We start from the raw sequence: 25,796 nt of genomic DNA, 5'->3' as shown, positions 1-25,796 counted from the left end.
GTTTCCGCGATGATGAAATCGCCGCGAGTACGCTTAATACCTCACGGCCGCATATCGGCGGGTCGCTTAACTGCTGTGTTGGCAACGTGGAATAAAAAACCCGGGCTGAACACGCCCGGGCTGAACACGCCCGGATATACCGCATAAACTCGTTCGGCGGGGCTAACCCGTATGGATCAAAATAGACGATGGCACGCGGATCAATCGCGTACGCAACCCAATGAGTTCCCGCTCCGGAGGACCCATCGAGGTTAATTATGCCTGTTTCAATATTCCTTGGTGCCGCCGGTAATTGATCCCTCATAAAAACACCCCTGAAGTTTTTTATCGCTAGCGCGTCTGCGGCGTCTATTAAATCAAAATTAGACATGGGGGTCATTGACCCCTGGTTCCCGGTAGTCTTAGACCCTTTCCCGAGTACCATGAATACGGGGTTCCCGGTAGTCTTAGACCCTTTCCGGCTACGGGTCGTTTTTTTTTTATAGCCTTTCCCGGTTGCCTTCTTCAATGCCATTCCCGCCGCGGTACCAACGGCCCCCAACGCCGCCGCCTTAGCCACTGCTGGTGCGGCCGCGGCAATCAACGCTGGAATCGCGGCTAACAGCGGAAATATCCCACCGGTCTTTTCCATGTTTTTAATCGCTGCGGCCGAGAAATCTACCTGAACACCCTTTTTATTCTTCATCGCATTATTGAAATGTTTTATTTGACGCGCCGTCAACGATATCTTATGATTACCACCCGCCATCTGTGACGGCTTCAGCGTTATTGTGGTCCCGCATTGTTTAGCCGACTTTGATCGTAATTTCTTGACTTGACCATCAGTCAACTCTACACTGACGACACTATACGACATTTTATTGTAAACGTGTTTGTGCTTTCAATTACATGTTTTCCACTGGCGCATCAACGATTCTCATTCGTCCACCAACGCCTTCTAGCAGCATTGATTTATCGCTGAGAATGACAGCAACCGCTCTATAATTAACACCACCCGGGGCTATACGAGCTCGGAAGTGTATATCAACGACGGATTGTCTCGTTAAATCAAGATGTTCCAACGAAAAATAATAAATCGGATACAGCTTTTTAAAATCAAGTTGCGATATTTGCAAACCGGTGTCGACGTTTTGATCACGACCCATATATGACAGCAATCGATGGTACACACGTGCGACATGGTTGTCGCCGTAATTAAGCTGTATATCCTCGGATGGTTCCTGTTGTCCGTTTATTCTCAGCGAAACATCCCTGACTCCTAATTGATCAAATATCATATGGCTGCGTTCTTGACTGCCCAATCGTTCCCTATTCTGTAGCGCTATGAATATATGACGCGGGGCTGAAACACCCTGTTTTGACGCCAAGTGCCATGTAAACGTATCGGCGACGTTATCCTCTTTAGCATCAGTTGTTACCGCTAGCCAACTCAACAACGATTTTCCTCCCTGTTCCATAAATGCTAACAATCGTGCTTCCGTGGTAACTGATGGAGTCAGCACCGGCATCCACAATGCCATTTTAGTTAAAATGACTTTACCGGCAGCGACGCCAGCAGCATGCCATATTGCATTGTTATCATCGCCCCTTCGCGTGAGCGCGATTGTATGCTTGGCCCCATAGATAACTTTTCTGACATTTCTGCAGAATCCAAATATGTGATGGAGTGGAATCGCGCATGAAAACTTTCGGCGTGGTCCTTGCAACATCCCTACTCGTGCTGCGAATCCCATATTGTAATTATCGTTAAGACTTTTTATAACAGTGAAATCAGCGTCTGGTTTTGCTCTGCGATCTGGATTGGTTGCTTCAACCTGGTTAACTGTGGTATTTTCTTTTATTAGCACGTTAACGTACTGAAAATGGTCAGCGTTATTAGTGGTATCCTTCGCAAACATCATAGATGGGCCCGCCGATCTCGTATAATCGTCCGAGTATCTCGCTAACCCAATTATCGTCGTTGCAACATCAACCTCGCGTTCTATTGATTCAATTTCTCGCCCGTCAATAAGATATCTGGCGCTCTCAAATAACGCCATGATACCGTTGTTGACGAAACCAACTCGAACACGATCGTCATCTGCGTATGGTGCATTATCGGCAGCATTTGTCACGAGTTCTCCCTCAATTTCGATAAACGCTTCACATGGCAGAAAGTATCTACTGGTATCTTGGACTTGAAGTTCAATTCGCGATCGTAGGTCAGGTTGCGCTGCATAATAAGAATAAAATTGATAATCGCGGACAGAATCATCCCTGCGCACTGGGGCATCCATATCAAACGCGGGATCAGCGGTTCGCGCAAACATTTTATTATTTATCATGTTGATGTTTTCAATTGCGATTTTCTTTGAATTCTGTTTAAGACCACTCCCCCGCTATTGCGTTCATGGGCGCGTTGGTGGACGACTGAGCCGCCAACGACTCTAGTTTTTCTTCCACGGCGTTATTTATTACTTTACTGACATTTGCAGGCATCACTGTCGTTGATGGCATCACCGGTGGTTTTTGCTTTTTTCTTCTCACCAACGACATTAGTTTGTCCCGCGCGGCTGAAAGCGCCTTTCCGGCAACGTCTCCAATAGCACTAATACCCTTATCACGAATAACATCAATAGCCTTCATTCCTAATTGTTTGGCTAACGGCGCTACTTTTGGAGCCATTCTTGTAAATAACCCCGCAATGGTGCTACCGAGACCATCTCCATAGTACGCGCGGTAAACAGGCAATCGCGAGTTTACCACGTAGACGAGTACTGGTTTATCGTGGTTGTAGTGTATGATCATCTTTATTATAAAAACACCGGTTTTTCAATTAGTGATTGTGATCACCAGTGATTGATCACCCCCTTCCCCACCGCCGTGTGGAAAACCGGAATAAATTTTATCAAAATTTCCTGGGGTTTTTGCCCTCGATAAAAATCCGGTTTTTTTCCGGTTTTTTCTTGATTTCTAGTCATTTTTGGTCATTTTTTGTTGCCTATAGTCGTTTTTTTTCGATTTTTCAGCAAAAACATCGATTTTCTCTAAATGATTTCCTGGGGTTTTTGCCCTCAAAAACCAACCAAAAACGGTCAAAAAATGGCAAAAAACGACCAAAAACGGTCAAAAAACGACCAAAAACGGCCAGAATTAACAAAAACGATAATTTTTTTAATCATCCACGAGTTCGTCTATGAGCGTTCGATACGCACTAACGTCCATGATACCGCCCGTAAATAACCGCTTGCAAATATCAGCGGCCTCATTGATTATTTCCGGAGAGTTATTTCCGGCTCGTTTTCCTCCGATTAGTACCTCTAGCCGTGATATATCACTGAGAACACTGTTAGGACAGGTAACGCCGTAGGATTCTTTACCAACAGAGTATCCTTTTCCTTTTTTTAGTTTAACCCTTTTTTCAACTTCCTTGTGGAATGCGTCGTAATCGGGACCATCACCACGTAGTAATACATCTTTATGTTTACTCGCTAAATACACTATTCTTGTCCAATCCTTTAACGACTTTATATTTTTCTCGTAACCGCTATTGATATGCTCCTTATCTCGTGTTTTCTTAGCAAAATTGTTGGCAGCAAAATCAATTAATTCTTCCCTCCTGCTGCTGAGGTCTCTAATTTGATCTATTGTGGACTTTCTAAGCACATTACGGGGTATATTCCCCCCTTTCTCTTTTTCTTCCGGTGTTTCTTCCGGTATTTCTTCTTCTGGTTCTCTTGCGGTAGCACCTAGTTCTTCTTCGTCGGCCATTGTAACATAAGGTTCTTGTGGTTCGGTTATAGCGAGTGGTGGTGGCCTCCGTGTTGTAGCAGCCGCTATTTTTGCAGGGAGTGTTTCTAAAGACCTTTTTGTTTGTTCGGTCTGAGCCGCTATCTTTTCAAGCGCATCGAGGACGGGTACAGTTGCCGCCGTAACATCTTTGGTCGCTTTAGTTACCGGGGCAAAGAGTTGTTCGCTTCCAACAGTAAAATCGGTTTGTAGTTGCTGCCGCGTTTGAAGTTGTTCTCGGACCCTGTCTCGTAACGGTATGAACTTTCTAAGCGCTGCTAGCCGCTCTCTGGCTAGCCGAGTAGTGAGTGATTCACCTACCATTATTGCAATTGCGAAGCAATTTCTAATTTCTCGCCGGAGTTTTCGTCTATAATCCTTCTAATGTTTTTGATCTTACTAGAAATCTCCCGGCGTCGTTCATAAACACGTCCGAGTTTTTTTCGTATTATTTCAACGGCAGTGAATAGTCCAATGAATGCATTTGCGTCATTGTGGTACAAGTTTTCATTGATCGTATGTTGTAATCGTTTTATGAAAAAGTACTCGCGGGCCAGGGTAAAACGCCCCCGTTTCGATTGTTCGTTAATAATCTCATAATCGGATAATATTTTTTCACTGTCGAGACCATCAGATAATTCAATTCCTTGATTTTTTAATTTTGAAATCTCGGCTAATATATTATTGATGTCTTCGATATTCATTATTCTTATAGAACATCTTGTTTTTAAATAAAAAAAAATGAAACCCCGTGTATCGATTCCGAGGTGTTCAACAATACTGAATACTTTGTTTTCTTCCGGAATGGACAATTTATTGTCATGGCGACTTCGTCAGCGCCATGGGCGCCGGTGATTTCGTATCTATATATGAAAATCGAATTCTATGCCCGGTCTTTTTTGAGATTGCTGTTTGATATACTCGTTCTGCTACTTTTCGTATTGAGGCGATACAAATGTCAAAGTATCTACTGGCTTCATTCATCGACTGAAATATTTTTTCCTCGTGAGTTGTTGTATCAAATGACTTTACGGGTTTTGCTTTCTTTGGGTATTTACCGGTTTGGCCTTTTTTGGTATTTTGACTCTGCGAGACAGCTTGCAAGTTTATAAGAGAATTATCAGTCTTATTATTATTAATATGATCAATCACAAGTCCATTTTCGATTAATCCGTTGAATACCTCAAATACCGCCCTATGAACATGGTACTTCTTCTTTCCGGCACCAAACATCAGATACCCCTGATTACTTACGGTACCAACCGGCTTCTTCAGTTTGCGGTTTCTAACAATGCCGTCGCGAGATGCCTCGTAATTGACGAGCACAGGATGCGGCTGAAATTCTTGGTCCATTTGTATAATAATACTACTTGTCTAATTTATTATTTGGTTTAATTATAAATCTTTCAACGTAGTCTTGGGGGGTTTTGATGACGAAGTCGGCGGTGGGGTCAATGACGGCGTTTTTAATTCGCTTGTCATAATAGCGTTTTAGTTCCCTGTATCGCTTTCCGCCACAATTGATACACAACTGCGATTTTCCTCTTACACCGACGTGACAAACCAAGCACGGGAGGGGGTCAAGAGAACCATTACGAACGCTTTGTAAATGATACCCGCAGAATTCGCCTCTACATGATTTATTGCACGGGCTTGTCGACCCAATCATCAACCATTTGCAGTGATTCATTATACTATATTCTTTCATTTAAATACTTGTTTTAATTATATGGATGAGTTCGAGAGATTAGCAGCAATTAAGCCCTGGAAAAATATTAAATTCAATCTCGATAGAGTCCTCAAGGACGCACCAAAAGCGTTAATAAACGATAGAACCCTGTTGAGTAAAATACGCGATTGTATCAATGAATTCAAGCGTGATGGTGCATCTCATAGTTGGTCAACATTTCGAATTGATGGCGTTGTTGATGCTACCATGAACAACAACCGCGCAGCAACGATAATATCACAACTTGACGGTAAAAGGTATTTCTTCAGAGTAAAATTTATTGTCCGGGTGGAATCAGGTGATTGGATCATACGTGATAAATTTGAACCAGTTCTCAGCGACAAGAAAACAGTCATTGTTAGCCGCGACTCCAAGCCGGGGCTGTTAACCGGAATTGACAGACCATACTATGAACGGGCGTATCCTGAAACAGCAGTTGTTTATGGAATATACCCGTTAAATAAGAAACCTGATATCGGAAAACTGAAACCAATGAAACAGTCAACGGGGATAAATTGTGTAGCAGAACGAGTAACAGAGCATTTTACAAATGCGTGTCGAGGAAACAAATTGACTGATTTACGACGTAGCAAAATCAACCAGTGGGAGGAGACAGTGCGCGAGCGTGGAGCAACCATCAGCGACATAGCGAGATTAGAAACATCGCTGAGATTTCCAATAACCGTTACAACGATAACCGGTGAAGTATTATACGAATCAAAGTACAAATCAAATGGGGCCCCAATCAAAATTATTGATCATAACGAACACGCATGGACGCCCGCGATCACAGTGTTTCCACGGGATAGAACAGTAAAGTATATACCCGAAGAATTCTCCCGGGATGGTTTTCTCGCGGAGAGGAAACTATTTGATGCTATTGCTTGTTTGTGTAAAAACGACCCTGTATCAGTGTGGTTATTTCGCAGCGCTGATACCTTTGATCAGTTTGTAAGACCAAACGGTGAATTATATCGCACTGAAGCATTTCACAACAGGATGAAAAAAACCGCCATAGAATTTGAAGAGCATGATGAACAACTGCTAACAAATTGTTTTACGATTCCATCGGTTGCGGCTCATGTTGCAGCGAGGAAAAATGCGTGGAGTCCAACGCGCAAGGAATTTCTACCGGATGTACAATCCAGTTGTTTGGAATACTATCACGGTGGACTATGGAACACTGAATACAACCGCGACGCTATGATTTCCGTTGATATGGTTGCCTGTTATCCAGCGAGTTTTCTCGGGTATGGATCCGCCGCTGAGTACTTTAGACGATTTGGACACCCCAGACATGAAATGACTCGTGTTGCTATTAATGGACCACTGCCTGATTTTGATTTAACCGGATTCGCTCGCGTAGTATCATTTGAGTTCGCGGCGGGACTTCATCGCTGTTGCTATATTTGGATCGGTAGACACATGGCTGAAAAGAAGTGGCTGCCAATAGCGCTGCTACGGTATATGATTGATTGTAGCATGCTAGTTTCGTTGATTGTCAGTGACGCGATTATATCATACCGAGCGCAGACTGAAGTCTGGTTACCAGAACCGGAGCGTCTAGATAGCATAATTGACGAGTCCAGAAAACACATCGATGCCGACGAGGAATATATCGTCGAATGGTCCAGGAGGATATTCAACCAACGAAACCACGAGGCAAAAGATCTCGGTAGAAGAATAATCGTTAAGTTCACACAAGGTGGAAAAAACTGCGATTACAAACGATATTGCTCACGGCTGATTATAGATGACGCGGAATATGATTTCGTAATCAAGGACGCAGTGGCGAAAAATAGATACGTGAACTGCGAAACAGCTTTCTTGTCCAATGGAACAAGGTTGGGTACAGTTGTTACCTACAGCGACGGAGACAGCCCGGCATACCCGCATTTGAGGGCGTCTATGCTGGGTTATGCCGCTATCAATTTATTCTCGATGATAAATAGATTCCCCGACACCGCGGTTAGAGTAGCCGTTGATTCGTTTTATGTTGACGTAGCGTACAAGGAAAACGTAGCCGGGTTTACTAGTCCAGACGAGAGTTGGGGTACATGGAGAATTAAAAATGAAATACGACGCGATTATTCCCCGTCAGCAGATGTCACCGTTGAGGACGACTACCTACGCGGTGATAAATTATCAGAATGGTCTAATGCACCATCGTGTTCTGATCCAATTTGTAGACACAAGACGGTTTATTTAAGCGGCTGTGGCGGGTCAGGAAAGACGACTCGGGCAATTGAATTATTTCGAACGCGGGCAAGTATAATCGTGCTTACACCGACCCATAGACTAGCGCGAGAGATAAAACAACGAAATGTTGACGCCGTTACTTATCACAGCTTTTTTCGATACAGCGGCGGTGAGTGGACTCCTGATCGAATGGGTGAAAAATTTATTCCTGAAGTTATCATCTGGGATGAGATATGTACTGTTTCGTTAGACGTTTTACAAATGTTTCTTGATTGGTTGCTGCGCGCGAATACAGCGGTGATCATGTGTGGCGACCATGGCCAACCACCACCATTTGTCGGCGAGGGTCCACATAATTGGTTGAGCGGGTTCGTGGACTATTATGAAGAAACCGATACTGATTACCGGGCACTTGATGAACAACTGCGCGGGGTTAAAAAATTAATCAGATTACAGCCGGATAGAATTCAATGTGAAATAATCCGCGAGGTGATTCCGGAAACGCCGTTAAATGAATTCTGGGAAACATGGAGACCAAACGATTTGATTGTAGCGAGCAGAAAGATAGTCAGAGACACACTTCAGCGGAAGTTGTTTACGTTGCATAAGGAAAAGTTTCCAACGCGTCCAGTGCCGTTATGTTATAGACCCGCGGATACACGGCGGCAGAACATTGAAGTTGAAATTCCAGGCCCGACAGCGTCGGGGACAAAAAAACAAATTCTCGTGCTGAATGATATTGTGCTCGTTGATATCAGCGTCGTCGAGGACGCGCTACGTGCTGATAAATCCCCGTGGACGCTAGGATACGCAACAACAATACATTCCTCGCAGGGACTAACCATCACGGACACAATTGTTTGGATAGTTGATAATCGCATCGAATGGTCCAATCTAGTCTATCTTGCAGTGTCCAGAGTACGGAGGATAAATCAGCTTCGAAGAATTGTTGTTGACGGAGTCAGTGACGGGGTCACTGACGGAGTCATCGATGCAAGCGTCATTAATAGAAAACTCTCGGGTTACCGCCAACAGGATAAAAAAAAAACAGCGGCGTTTTGATATTGATGCCGAATTAATAATTGCGTTACGACAACAACAGAATAATCACTGCGCGAGTTGCAATTGTATAATGAGTTGGCGTTATTCGGATAAAGACGCTCGCCAATTTACCGTGGACAGGATCGATAACAGTCTCGGTCATGTCAAAACCAATGTGAGGTTGACCTGTCTTGAGTGCAATAGACGCAACGGCGCTAGTTAAGACCACGCGGGGGTAATTGAGTATCGTCAGGTATCACTTGTAGTTGCTCGCGTGTAAACCCCCGCTGTGGGGCAGTTGGATCCAGTCTATAGATCGGTGGTCTACCAGTTGATCGTGTTATCGTTGATATGTTATGTGTGGTAACACTCCAGATAGGATCAGTAGCTCTTTTTTTACCGCCTTCAAGCTCTCCTGGTTCATACAGATATCTAACAGTGACATCGCCGAGAATCGGCTTGGAAACGCTATCTATTTTTGATCTTTTGGGTATATACTCGTATTTAATCGCGTCGCTGGGCTTCATGTTGATTGCTCGGGTAATCTCGTTATTTAACGCGGCAATTACGCCTGGCAACCTTTTGACCCATTCACGAGATCGTTTTTCTTGGATGAATTCCTTCGCGTATTGATATCCAAATAACCGTTCAGCGAGAGTCCGATTGAATCGTTCAACAATTGCCTGATCACGATGTAGCGCAGTATGACCTCGTCGTATCGCGACGCTATGATGTTTCAGCGTTGATAAAACAGCGCCGCGAAATTCACTACCAGGATCAACTTGTAATAGATTTGGCCAGCGCAGAGGACCTCTTCGATAAATCCGCTCAAACGCATCGGCCACTTCAGTTGCTGACTTTGTTTTTAACGGTTCCGCTTGTTTGTATCGACTCGCAACATCAACTACGGTTAGCGCGTATTTGTAACCGTTGTCATGCGGCAAAAATAGTATATCAGCCTGATGAACTTCATTAGGTACGCTGACATCAAAGCGCGAGAAGTTGATTTGTTTAGGCGGTGGTAGATAGATTTGCCATATAGCCTGTTTGGATAACCAATTAGCCGCAGTGGCCTTTGTTACCTTTGCAGCGCTTGCAAGCTTACCAATTGCGGCCTTCCCCTTCCAGTATCCTCTCGGAGAATAATAGATGGATTCCATGTTGTTATTAATTACCGGCGCCCATCATTAATTTACCTTTCATAGCCGATTTTACCAACCATGAGGCCAATTTTTCCTTGAAGGATTTATCAGGAATAGCATTTAGCGCGTGAATTAATTTTACGTCCGCGATATGACGCTGTTGCAGATCGCTACTTTTGTAAGCAACATCATGAGCATGACACGCCTTATCGATAGCGTTTATTGGATACTCACCGGGTTTGGGCTGATTTTGATCATCGAGTCTGATATCTAATCGCGTTCCGGGGCCACAGTAGCTATATCCTGGGAGGTGTTTTTCTCCTGGATACTTTGCCCACGGGGTTCCGGGGAGTTTTGATAACTTGGCTGCAATATCACCTCCTCGCTTTTTTTTAAAACATCTCCGGGTTTAATAGAAATAAATCTAAATTTCTTTATACCGCATTGTACACACTTGCCAGTAAGCGCCGATCTGTTATTTCTTGTTGTAACGGTTGTCATATCATTTGTGCCAGTACGCACTCTACACTTCACACAATATAGATCCATAATTTATGTATAGAGACATGAATATAATTGACTTTTCAGCGACTAAAACAAGAGAACCAGTTAAGCATGTTGCAGCGTTACCAAACTCGATCCGGATGATTATCATCGGACCATCTGGATCCGGCAAGACGCAATTGTTACTCAATTTAATAATGAGATGGATGAAGTGGGATAAGTTGTATTTGGTTGCTCCTAGCGTAGATGATCAACGATGCTACGAGGTGTTGAAAGATTTCAACGAGAATGCATCAGCGATCGCTAAAAAAAATGTCATCGAGTTTATTACAGATATCAATGATGCACCAGGTATCGATGATATTGATGGCGACGTTAACAATCTAGTCGTGTACGATGATGTTATGTTAGACAATCAAAAAAACCCAGCTAGGATATTTTCCAGAGGCAGGCATAAAAACACTGACGTGATATATGTCACTCAACGGTATACTCAGATTCCAAAAGTAATCAGAGATAACTGCAATATTCTTGCTGTATTCAACGGCGTTGATACACACACGCTACGAAATATTTGGCAGACATGGTGCGGCGGCGACATGGACTTTAATGTTTTTCGAAACTTTTTTAGTCATGCTCAGTCGACCCCACATGGATTTGTAACGATAAATTTACATGACCCTCGGACACGATATCGTATCGGACTTGACCAAATATTCGGTTAAATTGTAAGCAGCAGGGGGGGCGATGACATCGACGCGGTCGTCGATGTGCTTACCGGACGCTGACGACGCTGGGATCGACGCGCAGAAGGTATTAATTAAACCAAATGACGTTCCGGACAATTGTCGATTTGGCCCCTCGACGATGACAACGACGACGACGTCGTTTTTTTTTTACCAGGCGCTGACGACACCGGATCCGCTGAGTGCAGAAAGTACTAATTAAGCCAAATGACGTTTGGACAAAATGTCGGATTCGCCCCCCCTGCTGCTGCCCAAGGGGAAAACCCCATTCGTTGCTTGTCCAGAGTAAGCATATTGTGATGTAATTATTACACATGGTCAAGATAATCTTGCCATACAAATGTAGGTCACTAAGGCGTTTTCATTCACACACAAATCATCTAAATATAGGACTGTAATTTTGATCATTTTCTTTCTAAGACAGATAAATATGTCTTATGTTCATAATATAAATATATATAAACAGCTAGTATAATTATATTCAGAATTAAATCTATCTGTAAGTTTTATTGTTAAGGAAATATTAAAGTAAATGTAAAAATATTAAAGACATTTTAATTTCAGGCCCCATTAATCGATCTGAGAAATAAATATTTTAAGTGGTACCATGCCTATGCAATTTAGCTTTGCGCAGTGGCGGTACCATAGCCGATGAGGTTCATCCGAGGCGTGGTTATTGCTAGTTGAAAACTACACCCAATACCCCGCGTTGACGCCCTGAAATATGGACGGCATGCGCAATTTGTGTACGCTCCTACGGGAGCTTCTTAAAGTAGAAAGAAAATGATAATTGATAACATTGCAAGACTGCTATGTTTTTGCCTTTAAGAGAATTAGACACGTAAGTCATGTTTTAATCTGAACATCGTCAGATTGCGTAGTTTGTTTTCTGTTTTGGTTGAGTTGACTCCACTTCCACGACCTTTCCTAGTGGATGAATAGCATTAATAATCCACGAAAGTGAAAATTGTTTTACTCGACTTTTATTGCCTGTAAATCCTCTATGCGGTTTCTTATTTGTGCCCACGGTTGTCGGTGATGTATCATCTCGGCCACCACAGTTTCAAACTCAACCATTTTAATTATTTGATCCTCTATAGCCACCGAATACTGTTTACCAATTGTGTTGTGAATGCTTTGTGCTACTACAAGCAGTCCTGAATAGGCATAATGTAATCGTATCGAAATTAATTTTCTAAGACTACTAAAGACACCGGTTACTATCGATATAGCCCTGAGAGTAATTCCGGTTGGTGCACCTGCGATGGTTGTCGAGATTGAGGCTCCAGCCACACCAAGATCCATTGAGTTGCTGCTGTGGCAATACCACAAATAGCATATACGACCAAATACGCTCGTTTGTATTTTACTATTATCGTGGATATTTTGGTGATTTCATCTCGCATCTGCTTCTTTGCTTCGATTTTGTTTTCACATAGGTAACATTGAGGGTCCATCATATTTCTTTTATTAATAATACAACCGCGTAGCGCAATTGCGAGACGCATATATTTTCCGGACCGATCACGTCCAGGGGCATTGTTCAAAAGCACTTCTAGCCAGTAACCCACTTTTATTTAACCGGTACAACGGTTATATAACTATAGAAAACCTCTGCCTCGGAAATACTTAATCTCTGGCGATATCATGTTCTGGCGGTCTGGCCCCCTTTTTTATTTACCAAACATTCTGATTACGTTTATACCTTTTACATGTCACGATCATCCATGCCCAGTGACGGTTTCCCTTAACAATTGCATCCTTTTTAATAACGGTCGAAATCTTTCTTTTCTTAACTGACTAAAATTTGGTGTAAACTATTCGTTTGTGAACGTAATCAGGTTTAAAGCAGAGGGGAATACCACTTCGCCATTGTTGAAACAATTCCGGAGTGTTTTCACACCTGTTGGTGCATATTTTTGCTTGGCATGTTCACGTGCTAATTCGAAGGTTCCATGCTTGCTTTGATTTTGTAGTTCTACATTTGGATTATTGCAATGATCACTTTATATTTGACCCTTAACAAGATTATATTTAAGTGTATATGAGGGTTTATTAACACCGTTTTGATTAAAACTCGTTCACAAGTAGACGTAGAACGAAATTGCTATCAGTGTTTGCATCCTTTGTTAAGTCGTCAGTTATTTTGTCAGTAAATTCGGCAATCGCAGCAGTCACAATCCATTAATTGTATATATCTTTAAAATCTAATCTTATCACAAACGCGTAAAAGAGATAAGCATCCGTCAGTTAAACAATGAATCCTTCGAATTTAATTTCATCTCTTGCATAATCGGGTTTTATGCAGAGGGGAATACCACTTCGCCATTGTTGAAACAATTCCGGAGTGTTTTGACACCTGTTGGTGCAAAATTTTGTCCGGCATGTTCACGTGCTAATTCGAAGGTTCCATGCTTTCTTCGATTTTGTAGTTCTACATTTGGATTATTCCTATGATCAGTGTATATTTGACCCTTAACAAGATTATATTTAAGTGTATATGAGGGTTTATTAACACCGTTTTGATTAAAACTCGTTCACAAGTAGAAGTAGAACGAAATTGCTATCAGTGTTTGCATCCTTTGTTAAGTCGTCAGTTATTTTGTCAGTAAATTCGGCAATCGCAGCAGTCACAATCCATTAATTGTATATATCTTTAAAATCTAATCTTATCACAAACGCGTAAAACAGTTAAGGATCCGTCAGTTAAACAATGAATCCTTCGAACTTAATTTCATCTCTTGCGGCCAATGATGCTGATATTGCACTTGTTGAGAACTTATAAATAAAAGTTGTCCGGCTTATTAAAGGATGGCATTTCCGGTAGAAAGCCAAGATATTGCTATTACAACTCAATGGTCTTAGAATACGTTTTAGAAAAGAGCGAGAAGCAAAATCGTTTGTACATATCAACGAACAATTTATTTGCATAGACAACAAAGTGAAAATGTAGAAAAATTAACTTACTGTATTGATCGTTAAATCAGCTAAAGGAATTCTTTCCTGATCAACAAAATTCTCAAGAGAATTTTTTGATATATATCTAGTAGCTGCAGAAGAATGGATATATAGTAGAGAGTTTTTTTTAAAAAAAAAGTAACTTCATGACCCAAACAAGACTTACTAGTAACAAGTGGATTAACCCCAACCTTATCGTAAGCTGGGTCATTCCCTAGTAATAAATGAATGCCCTCACAAAGGATGCAAACACTGATAGCAATTTCGTTCTACTTTTACTTGTGAACGAGTTGTAATCAAAACGGTGTTAATAAACCCTCATATACACTTAAATATAATCTTGTTAAGGGTCAAATATACACTGATCATAGGAATAATCCAAATGTAGAACTACAAAATCGAAGAAAGCATGGAACCTTCGAATTAGCACGTGAACATGCCGGACAAAATTTTGCACCAACAGGTGTTAAAACACTCCGGAATTGTTTCAACAATGGCGAAGTGGTATTCCCCTCTGCTTAAAACCTGATTACGTTCAGAAACGAATATTTTACATCAAATTTTACTCAGTTAAGGAAAGAAAGATTTCGACCGTTATTAAAAAGGATGCAATTGTTAAGGGAAACCGTCACTGGGCATGGATGATCGTGACATGTAAAAGGTATCGACGTAATCAGAATGTTTGGTAAATAAAAAAGGGGGTGCCAGACCACCAGAATATGCTATCGCCAGAGATTAAGTATTTCCGAGGTAGAGGTTTTCTATAGTTATATAACCGTTGTACCAGCAAAAAAAAAAAAGAGGGCAACTGGCTAGAAGTGCATTTGATCACTGCCCCTGGACGTGATCGGTCCGGAAAATATATGCGTCTCGCAATTGTGCTACGCGGTTGTATTATTAATAAAAGAAATATGATGGACCCTCAATGTTACCTATGTGAAAACAAAATCGAAGCAGAGAAGCAGATGCGAGATGAAATCACCAAAAGAGCCACTACAATAGTAAAATACAAACGAGCGTATTTGGTCGTATATGCTATTTGTGGTATTGCCACAGCAGCAACTCTTGGTCTTGGTGTGGCTGGAGCCTCAATCTCGACAACCATCGCAGGTGCACCAACCGGAATTACTCTCAGGGCTATATCGATAGTAACCGGTGTCTTTAGTAGTCTTAGAAAATTAATTTCGATACGATTACATTATGTCTATTCAGGACTGCTTGTAGTAGCACAAAGCATTCTCAACACAATTGGTAAACAGTATTCGGTGGCTATAGAGGATCAAATAATTAAAATGGTTGAGTTTGAAACTGTGGTGGCCGAGATGATACATTACCGACAACCGTGGGCACATATAAGAAACCGCATAGAGGATTTACAGGCAATAAAAGTCGAGTAAAACAATTTTCACTTTCGTGGATTATTAATGCTATTCACCCACTAGGAAAGGTCGTGGAAGTGGAGTCAACTCAACCAAAACAGAAAACAAACTACGCAATCTGACGATGTTCAGATTAAAACATGACTTACGTGTGTAATTCTCTTGAAGGCAAAATCATAGCAGTCTTGCACTGTTATCAATTATCATTTTCTTTCTACTTTAAGAAGCTCCCGTAGGAGCGTACACAAATTGCGCATGCCGTCCATATTTCAGGGCGTCAACGCGGGGTATTGGGTGTAGTTTTCAACTAGCAATAACCACGCCTCGGATAAACCTCATCGGCTATGGTACCGCCACTGCGCAAAGCTAAATTGCATAGGCATGGTACCACTTAAAATATTTATTTCTCAGATCGATTAATGGGGCCTGAAATTAAAACGTCTTTAATATTTTTACATTTACTTTAATATTTCCTTAACAATATAACTTAGAGATAGATTTAATTCTGAATATAATTATATTTGTTATGTATATCTATTTATATTACGGGCAAAAGACATATTCATCTATCTTAGAAAGAAAATAATCAAACGTATACTCTATATTTAGATGCTTTACGTGTGAATGGAAACGACTTGGTGATTATCTTGACCATGTATAATAATTACATTATAATAGGACATAGAACACATTTAATTTGACTATATGTTACAGAAGGATTTAATTCTGAATATAATTATACTAGTTGTTTATATATATTTATATTATGAACATAAGACATATTTATCTGTCTTAGAAAGAAAATGATCAAAATTATAGTCCTATATTTAGATGATTTGTGTGTGAATGGAAACGCCTTGTTGACCTACATTTGTATGGCAAGATTATCTTGATCATGTGCAATAATTACATCACAATATGCTTACTCTGGACAAGCAACGAATGGGGTTTTCCCCTTGGGCATGTCACGTGACATCGTTAATTATACTGTATTTGATCCAGCGCTAATCTTTGCAAGCGCAGTGAATGGGTAATAGCAAAACTATAAATTCAAAATCTGTTTCCAGTCGCAGGACTCTTCAGAAAGTGATGTGTTTAAATTATGTAGCTTGTCCTTGACTATGACTGAGCGAAATTCGGTAATTAGCTTTGAAAAAGGGTATTTGAAACTGGCTCACACAGTTGAAATAAAGATCACATTCACGTTTCTAACATAATTTAATCCTCTTTAATTCGACTCATTTGAATTGATGGTTTTAAAGTCCTTTCTGAAATGTGACGGCTCTTCTAACATGCTGGAGTGTAATACCATTTTGAGGGATACACATACAAATACACAAATGAAGTCGTATCTAAACCGATTAATGAATTATTATCTACATATTAATTGGTTAAACCAGTGATTATATTACTAATTCATATCATTATCCTCAACGAGTAGAGGTAAAGATTAAAAGGACACATATCGATATTATATTAATCTAGTTTCATGACTTTTATCATAAACAGAATAACGAAGCAAGAGATATAAATATTTGGGTCCACTATTTGGTAACAAACAATAATGTTTTTGGATACAAGTACTTTGGGTTTGATTAGGAAGTCTCTATCTCGCTCTGATATGAAATTAAAAGAACTGAAATTAAAACACAGGATGGAAATTATTATAAGAAACCTCGGGCTTTAGAAAGGGACAGAGGAGAGGTATTGTGCAATATGAGAACGTGTAAAAAGAGAGACAAACGCAACTAGAAAATGAAAAATGATAATTGCAGTTCCAGAAAGACGAAAGTGAAAGACAATGGCAACTGCAGAAAGAAGAAAAAGAGGAACAAATAAAACTGCAGTTGCTGAGAGAGAGAGAGAGAGAGAGAGAGAGAGAGAGAGAAGGGGGGGATCTTATGCAAACGCAAATTCATTGTGAAAATGAAGAGAGGGAAACAGAGATTAGACGAGAAAAGTAAGAAAGGGAATTTCAATTTCGATTACAATAATTAGAGATGGCAAGTGAAAATCTTTCCCGACTCAACACGCGCAAATTCAGGTTTTTATGTTACCATAAATATTAAGTAAATATCTATTTTTAAAGAAAAAAACAAGTAGATCAATATTTTCCTCATTTTGAAAAAAAAATTGCTAAAATTTGAACTATCTAAGAGAACATTGGACTCCATTATTACAAAGTCTACTCATTGTCAGTACAACGCAAAGTGCTGATTATGACATGGTTAAGAAATCTGTCTTGACGGTTTATGAGTTTGTATCTGAAGTATGTCAATAGATGTTTAAAAACTTTTAAAACAGAAACTAAATAAACAATGTCGAATTTGCAAGAGAAAAAAGTAATTATTTGACGGATGGTGCTCAGCCAAGAAGGTAGGTTAAAATCACGATATCAGCAGACAACTAATATTAATTGACGAGTCCACAGTGGCGTTAAGACATATATTGATGAGCAAGACGGTCGAAACATTAGAAAATGTTGTTCGTACTGCTGACGAATATTCCTTAGCTCATAAAGTTTCTTTTGTCAATAAGTCTTCCACTCAGCATCCTTTTGTTTAAAATAAAACCCTATTTCAGTCTAATACGAGCACTTCCAAAGCTCAAACTTCTACAGGGGTTATAAATCAAGTTTCTGATAAGATTGATCAAAATTCCATATATCTTCCTACCTGTACCTATTGCAAGAAGAAAGGCACGTTATTTCTGATTGCTACAAATTGGAAAATAATCAACAGAATCAAGACAGACCTGTTCCAAATATTTTTATGTCATGTGCTGAAAGCAATATATTTGTTGGGTCAAACAAATTGCAATCTGATTTTATTATGAAGAATTATGAACCATTCATGTCAAAGGGTTCTATATTACTATTGGATGATTTTGCCAGTTCTATCCCTATTAAAACTTAAAATGGACACAGGAGCTTCTCAGGGTCTTTTATTAGCAAGGTACTTTGTCTTTTTCTGAGACGTCCTCTTTTAATGAGAGTTTTCTTATTCAGGGAGTAGAGTGCGGCTTTGTTAATGTTCCTCTTCATTGTGCATATTTGTTATCAGGCTTAGTCTCATGACCCATGACTGTTAGAACAATGTCGTCTTTAGCCGTCAATAGTATTCATTTGTAACTAGGCAGTGACCTAGCTGGATATAAGGTTGTAGACCTGCAGTATCATCCACTTGTAACTGACGAGCCTTGTTTGGATCAGAAAGTCAATCCTATTGAGAAATAATTCCCTGATTTATACCCAGCTTGTTCATTTACTTGAGCTATGGAAAAAAAAGCTTTTGAGAATGATTTTGATCAGGAAAGTATTCCTTTGGATGACACGTGTATTGGTTAGGCTTTTGATGAAGTCACTTTTACTCCTCGTTTGGACCATTCAAAGGGTAATATCGCAGTGATCACCTTTTAATTATTCATTCTCTTTATTCTAATGAGAGTGACAAACGACAATCACTTGTCGTTGATCAGGAAAATAATTGTGTCGTGCTCCCGCTACATTTCAGGGACATATCGTTGGACACGAAAACGATAAACCTATAGAGGCTAAGATCAATGCTATCTTCTAATTCCCTGTGTCTATCGTTAAAAAGTAACCGATGCGATTTCTGTGTAAGGCTTGATACTATTAGAAATTTTAAAAATCTGTTTATCATGCACATAAGAGGAAATATAATCTAATTGCAGATAACTCGTATAGTCTACAACTCTCTCTGGTATTCCACTCACGCAAATGGTCTAATACAATTCTCTCTAGTTTTACTGTTATGTACATTTAATTTGCATTGTGTTTTAGGTTTTTATTTTATTCATTATATGATCTAATAATTATATTTTGGACTTTACCTTGTCCAAATTTAAGTTCATTTTCTACCGGACGTAAATGATTGATTTTGGCTTAGTAAACAACATGTTTATCTCAATCTTATTCCAAAACTTTGGAAATTCCCTATGAAATTCTGGGTCTACCTGTTTATTTTCACCACATTTTATATTATAATTTTAATTTCATCTTGCTAACATTTGGAACCTTCCAGAATTAAATTTTCCATTAGGCAATATTTTTATTAGAAAATGCTAATTGTCACCAGAGGTCAAGTGAGGATGATATAATCTTGCTTATCTAGAAATTAGTTTATTTGACAAAAATTGTTTATTCGCGCTTTAAGATCTGAGCAGAACCAGTTTTGTTATTATTGTGTTGGGTATTTCCTTTGGGTTGAAAGTTATTTAAACAAACTATTTAATTCAAATTATTTTTCTCTGGAAAAACAAAGTGCTTAAAATAATATTCTTGCAAATAGAGATTTGGATTGATAGTGAAATCCAAATAAGTTTATATTCTTGGATTGTATTACTGTGATTCAACAAATGACTGTTTTTGGACAACACTATGACACAGGCCATCACGGGCACATCAACACTTCCAGCTTTGAATTTATTTTGGAATACCACAGAAGTTTATTCGGAACTTTAATAATTGGGCCTTGTGTTAGGATTAGTTGTAATTTAATAAGCAAAACCAGCATTTCTTTTTATATTTTTCACTTTGTATTCTAGGGAAATAAATTATTTGTTATTTGTTGAAGTTCACAAAATTGTTGGATTTCACTCCTTTTCCTTTGCTTACTTTCAGACTGGATGGAATAAGACTCTCCCGCCCCCACGAGACTCACAACTATGGGTAAAATAGTGTGATGATAACACAGCACCATTAGGCAGAAGTCTTCCTCGATGACGTCAATGGCCAGGGTAAGGACAGGATGGCTCCAAGATGAGCTCAGTGACCATGTGCTTAGGGCCAGTGCGTGTAACATATCAGTGGATTTCGTCTCTGTTCATCCAGCCTGGAGAGGGATAGGCTTCACCAGGTGGTATCTTGCCCTTAGCACACCACTTGACGGCAACAAACAACTCTTCCAAACCAGATCGGTCGCAGTCCGGGTCAACAATGACGCACATTCCGCTGCACACCAGGACGAAGGTGATCTGTAGGCTACTGGTGCCCTCACTACCCAGATCCATGGGAAAGACTAAATGGAACGTTAGAACACTGAGGGCTTTGGGAAAGTTGGAAGAACTTACAAATGAGTTTGACAGGTACAACTGGAACAGTATTGTTCTCTGCGAACTGCGCTGGAAAAACTTTGGCGAAATAACAATAGATGAAGGGCATAAGCTCTACTTCAGCGGAAGAGGGGACAAGCACAGTCATGGCATTGGATTTCTTGTCCAAAAGGGCATTGTGCACAGCATTATGGTATGCTGCCCAGTCTCAAGCAGGCTCATTACCATCCACCTGAGGGCAACTACCTTCAGCGTCAAAATCCTACAGGCCTATGCACCCACACCTAACTATGAAGACAAAAAACTGGAGAATTTTTATAACCAACTGCAAGATGTCATTGACAACTCACCCAAGAAAGACATTCTCTTTGTACAAGGAGACTAGGGTGCAAAGGTGGGAGTTGATTCACAGACACACTGGTAAAGCACCTGTGGACCCTTCTGCAATGCAGAAACAAATGAAAGAGGACGCCGTCTCTTGGAGTTTGATGCCTACAACAATCTTGTGCTAGGTAACACGTGCGGCCCTCATAAAGCATCCAGAAGATCCACCTGGCACAGTCCAGATGGGCAACATCACAAACAAACTGACTACATCTTGGTGGAAAAAAGATTCTGCACAGGACTGAATATCTCCAGAATATGAAGTTTTCCAGGAGCAGATATAGGAAGTAACCATGATTTATGAATGACAACGTTTCGCCTCCACCTGAAAATGATCAAAAAGCCTAACCATCCAAGAATCAAATTTGACTTTGAAAAACTGAAAGATCCAAAAGTCGCAGAAGCCTTTCAAGCAATGATAGGTGGTAAACTAGCATCTTTGATAACCCTGGACAGCCAAGACACCGACCTAGAGTCCTTAACAACCACATTCAACACAGCTGTGATCATTGGCAAATGTCGTCGAACAAAGAAACCTTGGATCACAAATGATATCCTTGAATTATGCAACAAAAGAAGAGAACTGAAAATTGGAAAAAGAGATCAAGAAAGAGCTAGAAAATACAGAGAGACAAACAACATAATCAAGAAAAGCATTCATATAAAGGGCAGTAGAGAACAGGGAAGGATGGAGAGAATTGGTTGTAAAGTCAACTGTGGTGCCCCAACGACATCTTAGGTTAAGGTGATGATGATGATGATGATGATGATGATGATGATGATGATGAGTTTAAGACAGTAGTCGAAAGATTCTACTCACGCATATAATCTATTTCAAATATGTTGATCCAGCGAATAAATTTGCAAAGTTTTATTTCATTAAATGTGAAATTTTGAACCAAGTAAGATACCATTGATAGTACGTAGCTCTGGAGTAGACCTATAAGACACCAGGTGAAATTTATATGTATATCAGGCAAATTAAGAAAGTTAAACTTTATCTGACAATGTTTTATTTATTTATTTATTTATTCATTTATTTAATTAGTTAGTTAAAAGAAATAAAATGCTAAATACATTATGACCACTCATGGAATAGTTTTTCCGTCTCTGTGAGGAAATATCATTTGAGGTGATACATTAGGATATTAAATATTAAATGTGTTACAGATTATACACATTTTTAATTTTATTCGAAGTTAATTTATTTTGTATTAGAATTTTAATAATAGTCTGACATCATAGATTTTCCTCGATAAATCAAATACTATATTATTGGATTTAAAAAACAAAAAAATTAGTATCTGATCCAAATGGGGTGGGGTGGGGGTAGTAAATTGGCTCTCCACATGTAGTCTGGTTCCCGGCTTCGTATGCTCCCCTCGCTATTGTGAAGCTCTAGAGTTTCGTAATTTAGACTTTTAAAGAAAAAGAATTTCTCCGGGTTTCCTTACTAGTTATATTGGCTATTTAAAAATGATCTTGTATATCTTAAGTATTGTCCAAAGAACCTTTGATTCCCTTTTTGGGGGGTGTATGATTGATGGGTGTAATTGGGTTATAGAGTATACAGCTTGGCCTTACTCCAGATATGGAGGTATATTACTGGACAACAACAACAAAATTGTCTCGGAACTGAACGCACAGAACATTGAAGTATTCCGCCACACATGGGCACAGAATATACCTAAGGTGGCAGGGTACAGTTTCGTAAATTGGCCCTATGGCAAATTTCTTAACTTAAGGCTATGGTGTGACTTTTTCAGCTATTATTGATTAGTATTTATAGATATGGATATATTTGTGAACTAGGTGTTTTGGGCTTGTGTTGTTCTTGAAATTGATGTCAGGCATGTACACCTTCCATAGTTGCTCTGCAGTATGTTGATAGTGAAATACCAAAAGTTGGCTAGGAAGAAGAGCTAGCCTCCCGTAGCAGTAGACACGTGGGTTCAAGGCAACTAGAGTATCTCAAAAACGGCTTGGATGACAACTATTCTGAATTGCATCAAACTATTTAGTAGACAATGTTTTTCAAAATTTTCATCCAGGGAAAGGGCTTGCGTTTGCACTGTGAGCATCACATGCTGTCAAAAATGGCATTTGGATGTGAAAAATGCAGGTGTAAAATAGGGGTTGGGGTGCATAAACCTCTTCTGCTGTGAACTGCCATTGACTTCTCTGGTCAAGTGAATACTATTCTTATGCTTTGTTTTAATATAGGTATCTAAAAATATGGACCTTTTTGACCTCACTTGTGTATTTGATTTTTTATGATTTTTTTATACTTGGTCACTGATTGCGGCATTAAATTTGTACATAAAAACTGGACCCTGCCCCCGAAGCTGTGAAACTTTGAAAAAAAAATAGTGCTAGCTCCATTCGGCCAGTTTCACTTCCTGCATTTCTTAGATAATTGTATTTTTTTTTTAAATTTAAAAAGAGCCGATAACTTTTTTTTACAGTTTATATATTTGGTAATTCATTCATTACACTTTCAGACAGCTGGTATTGAATCGTCGAGCAAAATTCATTTTCCCTATTGTTGACTAATTCAGGCTGATTTTTTTTAAGCACAAGGGAGCAGTCATTTTAATTAGCAGTGTGCTTAGAGCATGTACAATTTCCAAAAGTACAATATCCAAAGAAATGTCAGCCACATTACAGTGAAGTAGCATAGAGGTATGCCAACATTCTTTCCACTGTGCATGTTTTAAATGCAAACTTCACCTTACATACGTCACTCTCTCAAAAGTATAAAATGACTGGTGAGCGCCCCAAACAAATCAGGGAACCAGACTATTCCGTATGCAGCAAGGGCGACAACTCCAAACGTCTATCAGTATACAGTGATTTGATAATTAAAAAATAAAGTTGCTGTACATACTGTTTAAACAAAATAGAGAAGAAAAAAAAACTGATATATCTTGGAAGACTGAACATTCTCCATCAAGAATCTGCTAAGTCACTCCAATAAATGGAGAAGAGTTTATTGTAGCGGTATAGGTCGTTGTTACCTAATACGTGTTAAATTGATCTATGTATAATAATTATTATAAGAAACGTAAAAATTGCCTTTTGTGCCAAAGACAATATAGCTTAAACATAAAATATAAATATATAAATATAACTCTTGAAGTGATTTTTTTATTGGATTTAAGTTTATAATAATATTTGCAATTATAAATAACATGGTAATAAAATACCCTTATCTTATACAGGAAAATATATGCTTAAATAAAGAAATAAAATTTCGTTTCTTTAGCTTTGCGCAGTGGCGGTACCATAGCCAATGAGGTTTATCCGAGGCGTGGTTATTGCTAGTTGAAAACTACACCCAATACCCCGCGCTGACGCCCTGAAATATGGGCGGCACGCGCAATTTTTGTACGCTCCTACGGGAGCAGTTTAAATTTATGTAAACACATAGTTGTGAGAATTAACAGTTTGTTAATTTCATGATACAAGTTGCGAAAGTTTCGTCTGACCTTCGCCAACCCATTTTTATATTTGGACATTTATGTTGCGGTGTATGGTCAGAGTCCATTCCTTATCGAAAAGATGGTATTCGCCGACACCATTTGGTGTCGTCAAAGGGTAGACGCTTTCTAGCGGAAATAACAAACTTGAACGACCTTTCATCGAGATATACCTGCATGAAATGGATAGGAATATGATTTATTTTCTCAAAAATCGCGTGCATAGCATTCGTTTTATCTTCAATCGGCCGACGGGTTCTTCCTCCACCATTAATACTGGCCGCCATGTATAGCCTATCGAGTGCTGAAAAATGGCGTTAAACCCTAAACAACAACAACAACAACAATCGGCCGACAAGCGAGACGAAACTACAGCGTTGCTAACATTTGACGTAGATCTCGCTATTAGCATTCCTAGTCATATGACTACACAAATCTCGCAACCTACATGTCAGTGACATCAGAGGTCATATAGTAACGTGATATCAACAATAAACCATTGGTAACGTTGCTGTAGCAAAACAAATCGAACATATCAATGAAAGTAGCGTAATCTTTATAGACAAATGAAAGATCACGAATTTATCAAAGTATTTATTCTGAGAACAACGACCGGAAATCTTGTATGTTGCAGCAACATAAAGAAAACTAGATTCACGAAGCAGAGAGCACATGTCAATGCGGTAGTCACGTGATACCAACAAAAATATGCTCACACGTGCTCAGCACTGGTTAAAACGGTTTTCTTTCACCCTGATGCGGTACCGACAGGTTTCTGGTCGCTGTTCTCAAAATAAATGTATTAAGAATTAAGTGTGCATTATACTTATTTACAAACATTACGTGACTTCAATGCAATATTTTCAAATTCTATGTACAGCAACTTTGGAAATTTGTTTATTGTGAATATCACGTGACTGTTTGACCGCTGATGTCATTGACATTTAGGTTGCGAGAGTTGTATAGTCATGTGACTCGGAATGCAAATGGAGAGATCCAGGTAAAATTTCAGCAACGATGTACTTTCTTCTCGTCTGCCAGCGGATTAAAGACACGACAAATGATATGCTCGCGATTTTTGAGAAAATAAATCATATTCCTATTGATTTCATGCAGGTATATCTCGACGAAAAGTCGTTCAAGTTTGCTAGGCCGGCTTGTAAGCGGCTACATATTCTCAATTCCAACTTTTCGAAAGGGAATGGACTCGGACCCTACACCCCAACATTAATGTCCAAATATCAAAAATGGGGTGGCATGGGTCAAAGGAGTCTCGGACTATGTGTACTGTAGTATATATATATATTTGTTTAATTTTAAATATTCTGTGCATCGCGACAAAAAGGCTTTATTACTACAATGACAACTCCTTAAAGTTTGTACTAGTTTTATGT

The 25,796-nt window shown here is 39.5% G+C and overlaps 1 protein-coding gene and 3 non-coding genes across 4 annotated transcripts; 3 read left to right on the top strand and 1 right to left on the bottom strand.

Annotated features, from left to right (window-relative positions):
• Positions 1-11,751: 11,751 nt before the first annotated feature.
• LOC149794799 (U4 spliceosomal RNA) lies at positions 11,752-11,892 on the top strand. The gene has a single exon (XR_016422519.1). It is a non-coding gene; the product is annotated as a U4 spliceosomal RNA (small nuclear RNA).
• A 3,801-nt stretch (positions 11,893-15,693) lies between these two features.
• LOC149794798 (U4 spliceosomal RNA) lies at positions 15,694-15,834 on the bottom strand. Its single transcript, XR_016422514.1, has one exon. It is a non-coding gene; the product is annotated as a U4 spliceosomal RNA (small nuclear RNA).
• A 4,589-nt stretch (positions 15,835-20,423) lies between these two features.
• On the top strand, positions 20,424-20,924 carry LOC149794797 (protein CFDP2-like). Its single transcript, XM_089966236.1, has one exon. The coding sequence runs from the start codon at positions 20,424-20,426 to the stop codon at positions 20,922-20,924; it is 501 nt and encodes a 166-aa protein (XP_089822362.1).
• Positions 20,925-24,186: 3,262 nt separating this feature from the next.
• Positions 24,187-24,327, top strand: LOC149794796 (U4 spliceosomal RNA). Its single transcript, XR_016422512.1, has one exon. It is a non-coding gene; the product is annotated as a U4 spliceosomal RNA (small nuclear RNA).
• The last annotated feature ends 1,469 nt before the right edge of the window (positions 24,328-25,796 follow it).

Source organism: Sinohyriopsis cumingii, chromosome 7 (assembly GCF_028554795.1).
Source record: "Sinohyriopsis cumingii isolate HCF-2022 chromosome 7, ASM2855479v2, whole genome shotgun sequence".
NCBI lineage: Eukaryota > Metazoa > Mollusca > Bivalvia > Unionida > Unionidae > Sinohyriopsis > Sinohyriopsis cumingii.
The sequence above is the reverse complement of the archived record's forward strand: the minus strand, read 5'-3'. Positions and strand labels throughout refer to the sequence as shown.

Coding starts and splice junctions, on each gene's coding strand:
- LOC149794797 (XM_089966236.1), top strand. CDS start 20,424: ATGACGCACATTCCGCTGCACACCAGGACGAAGGTGATCTGTAGGCTA.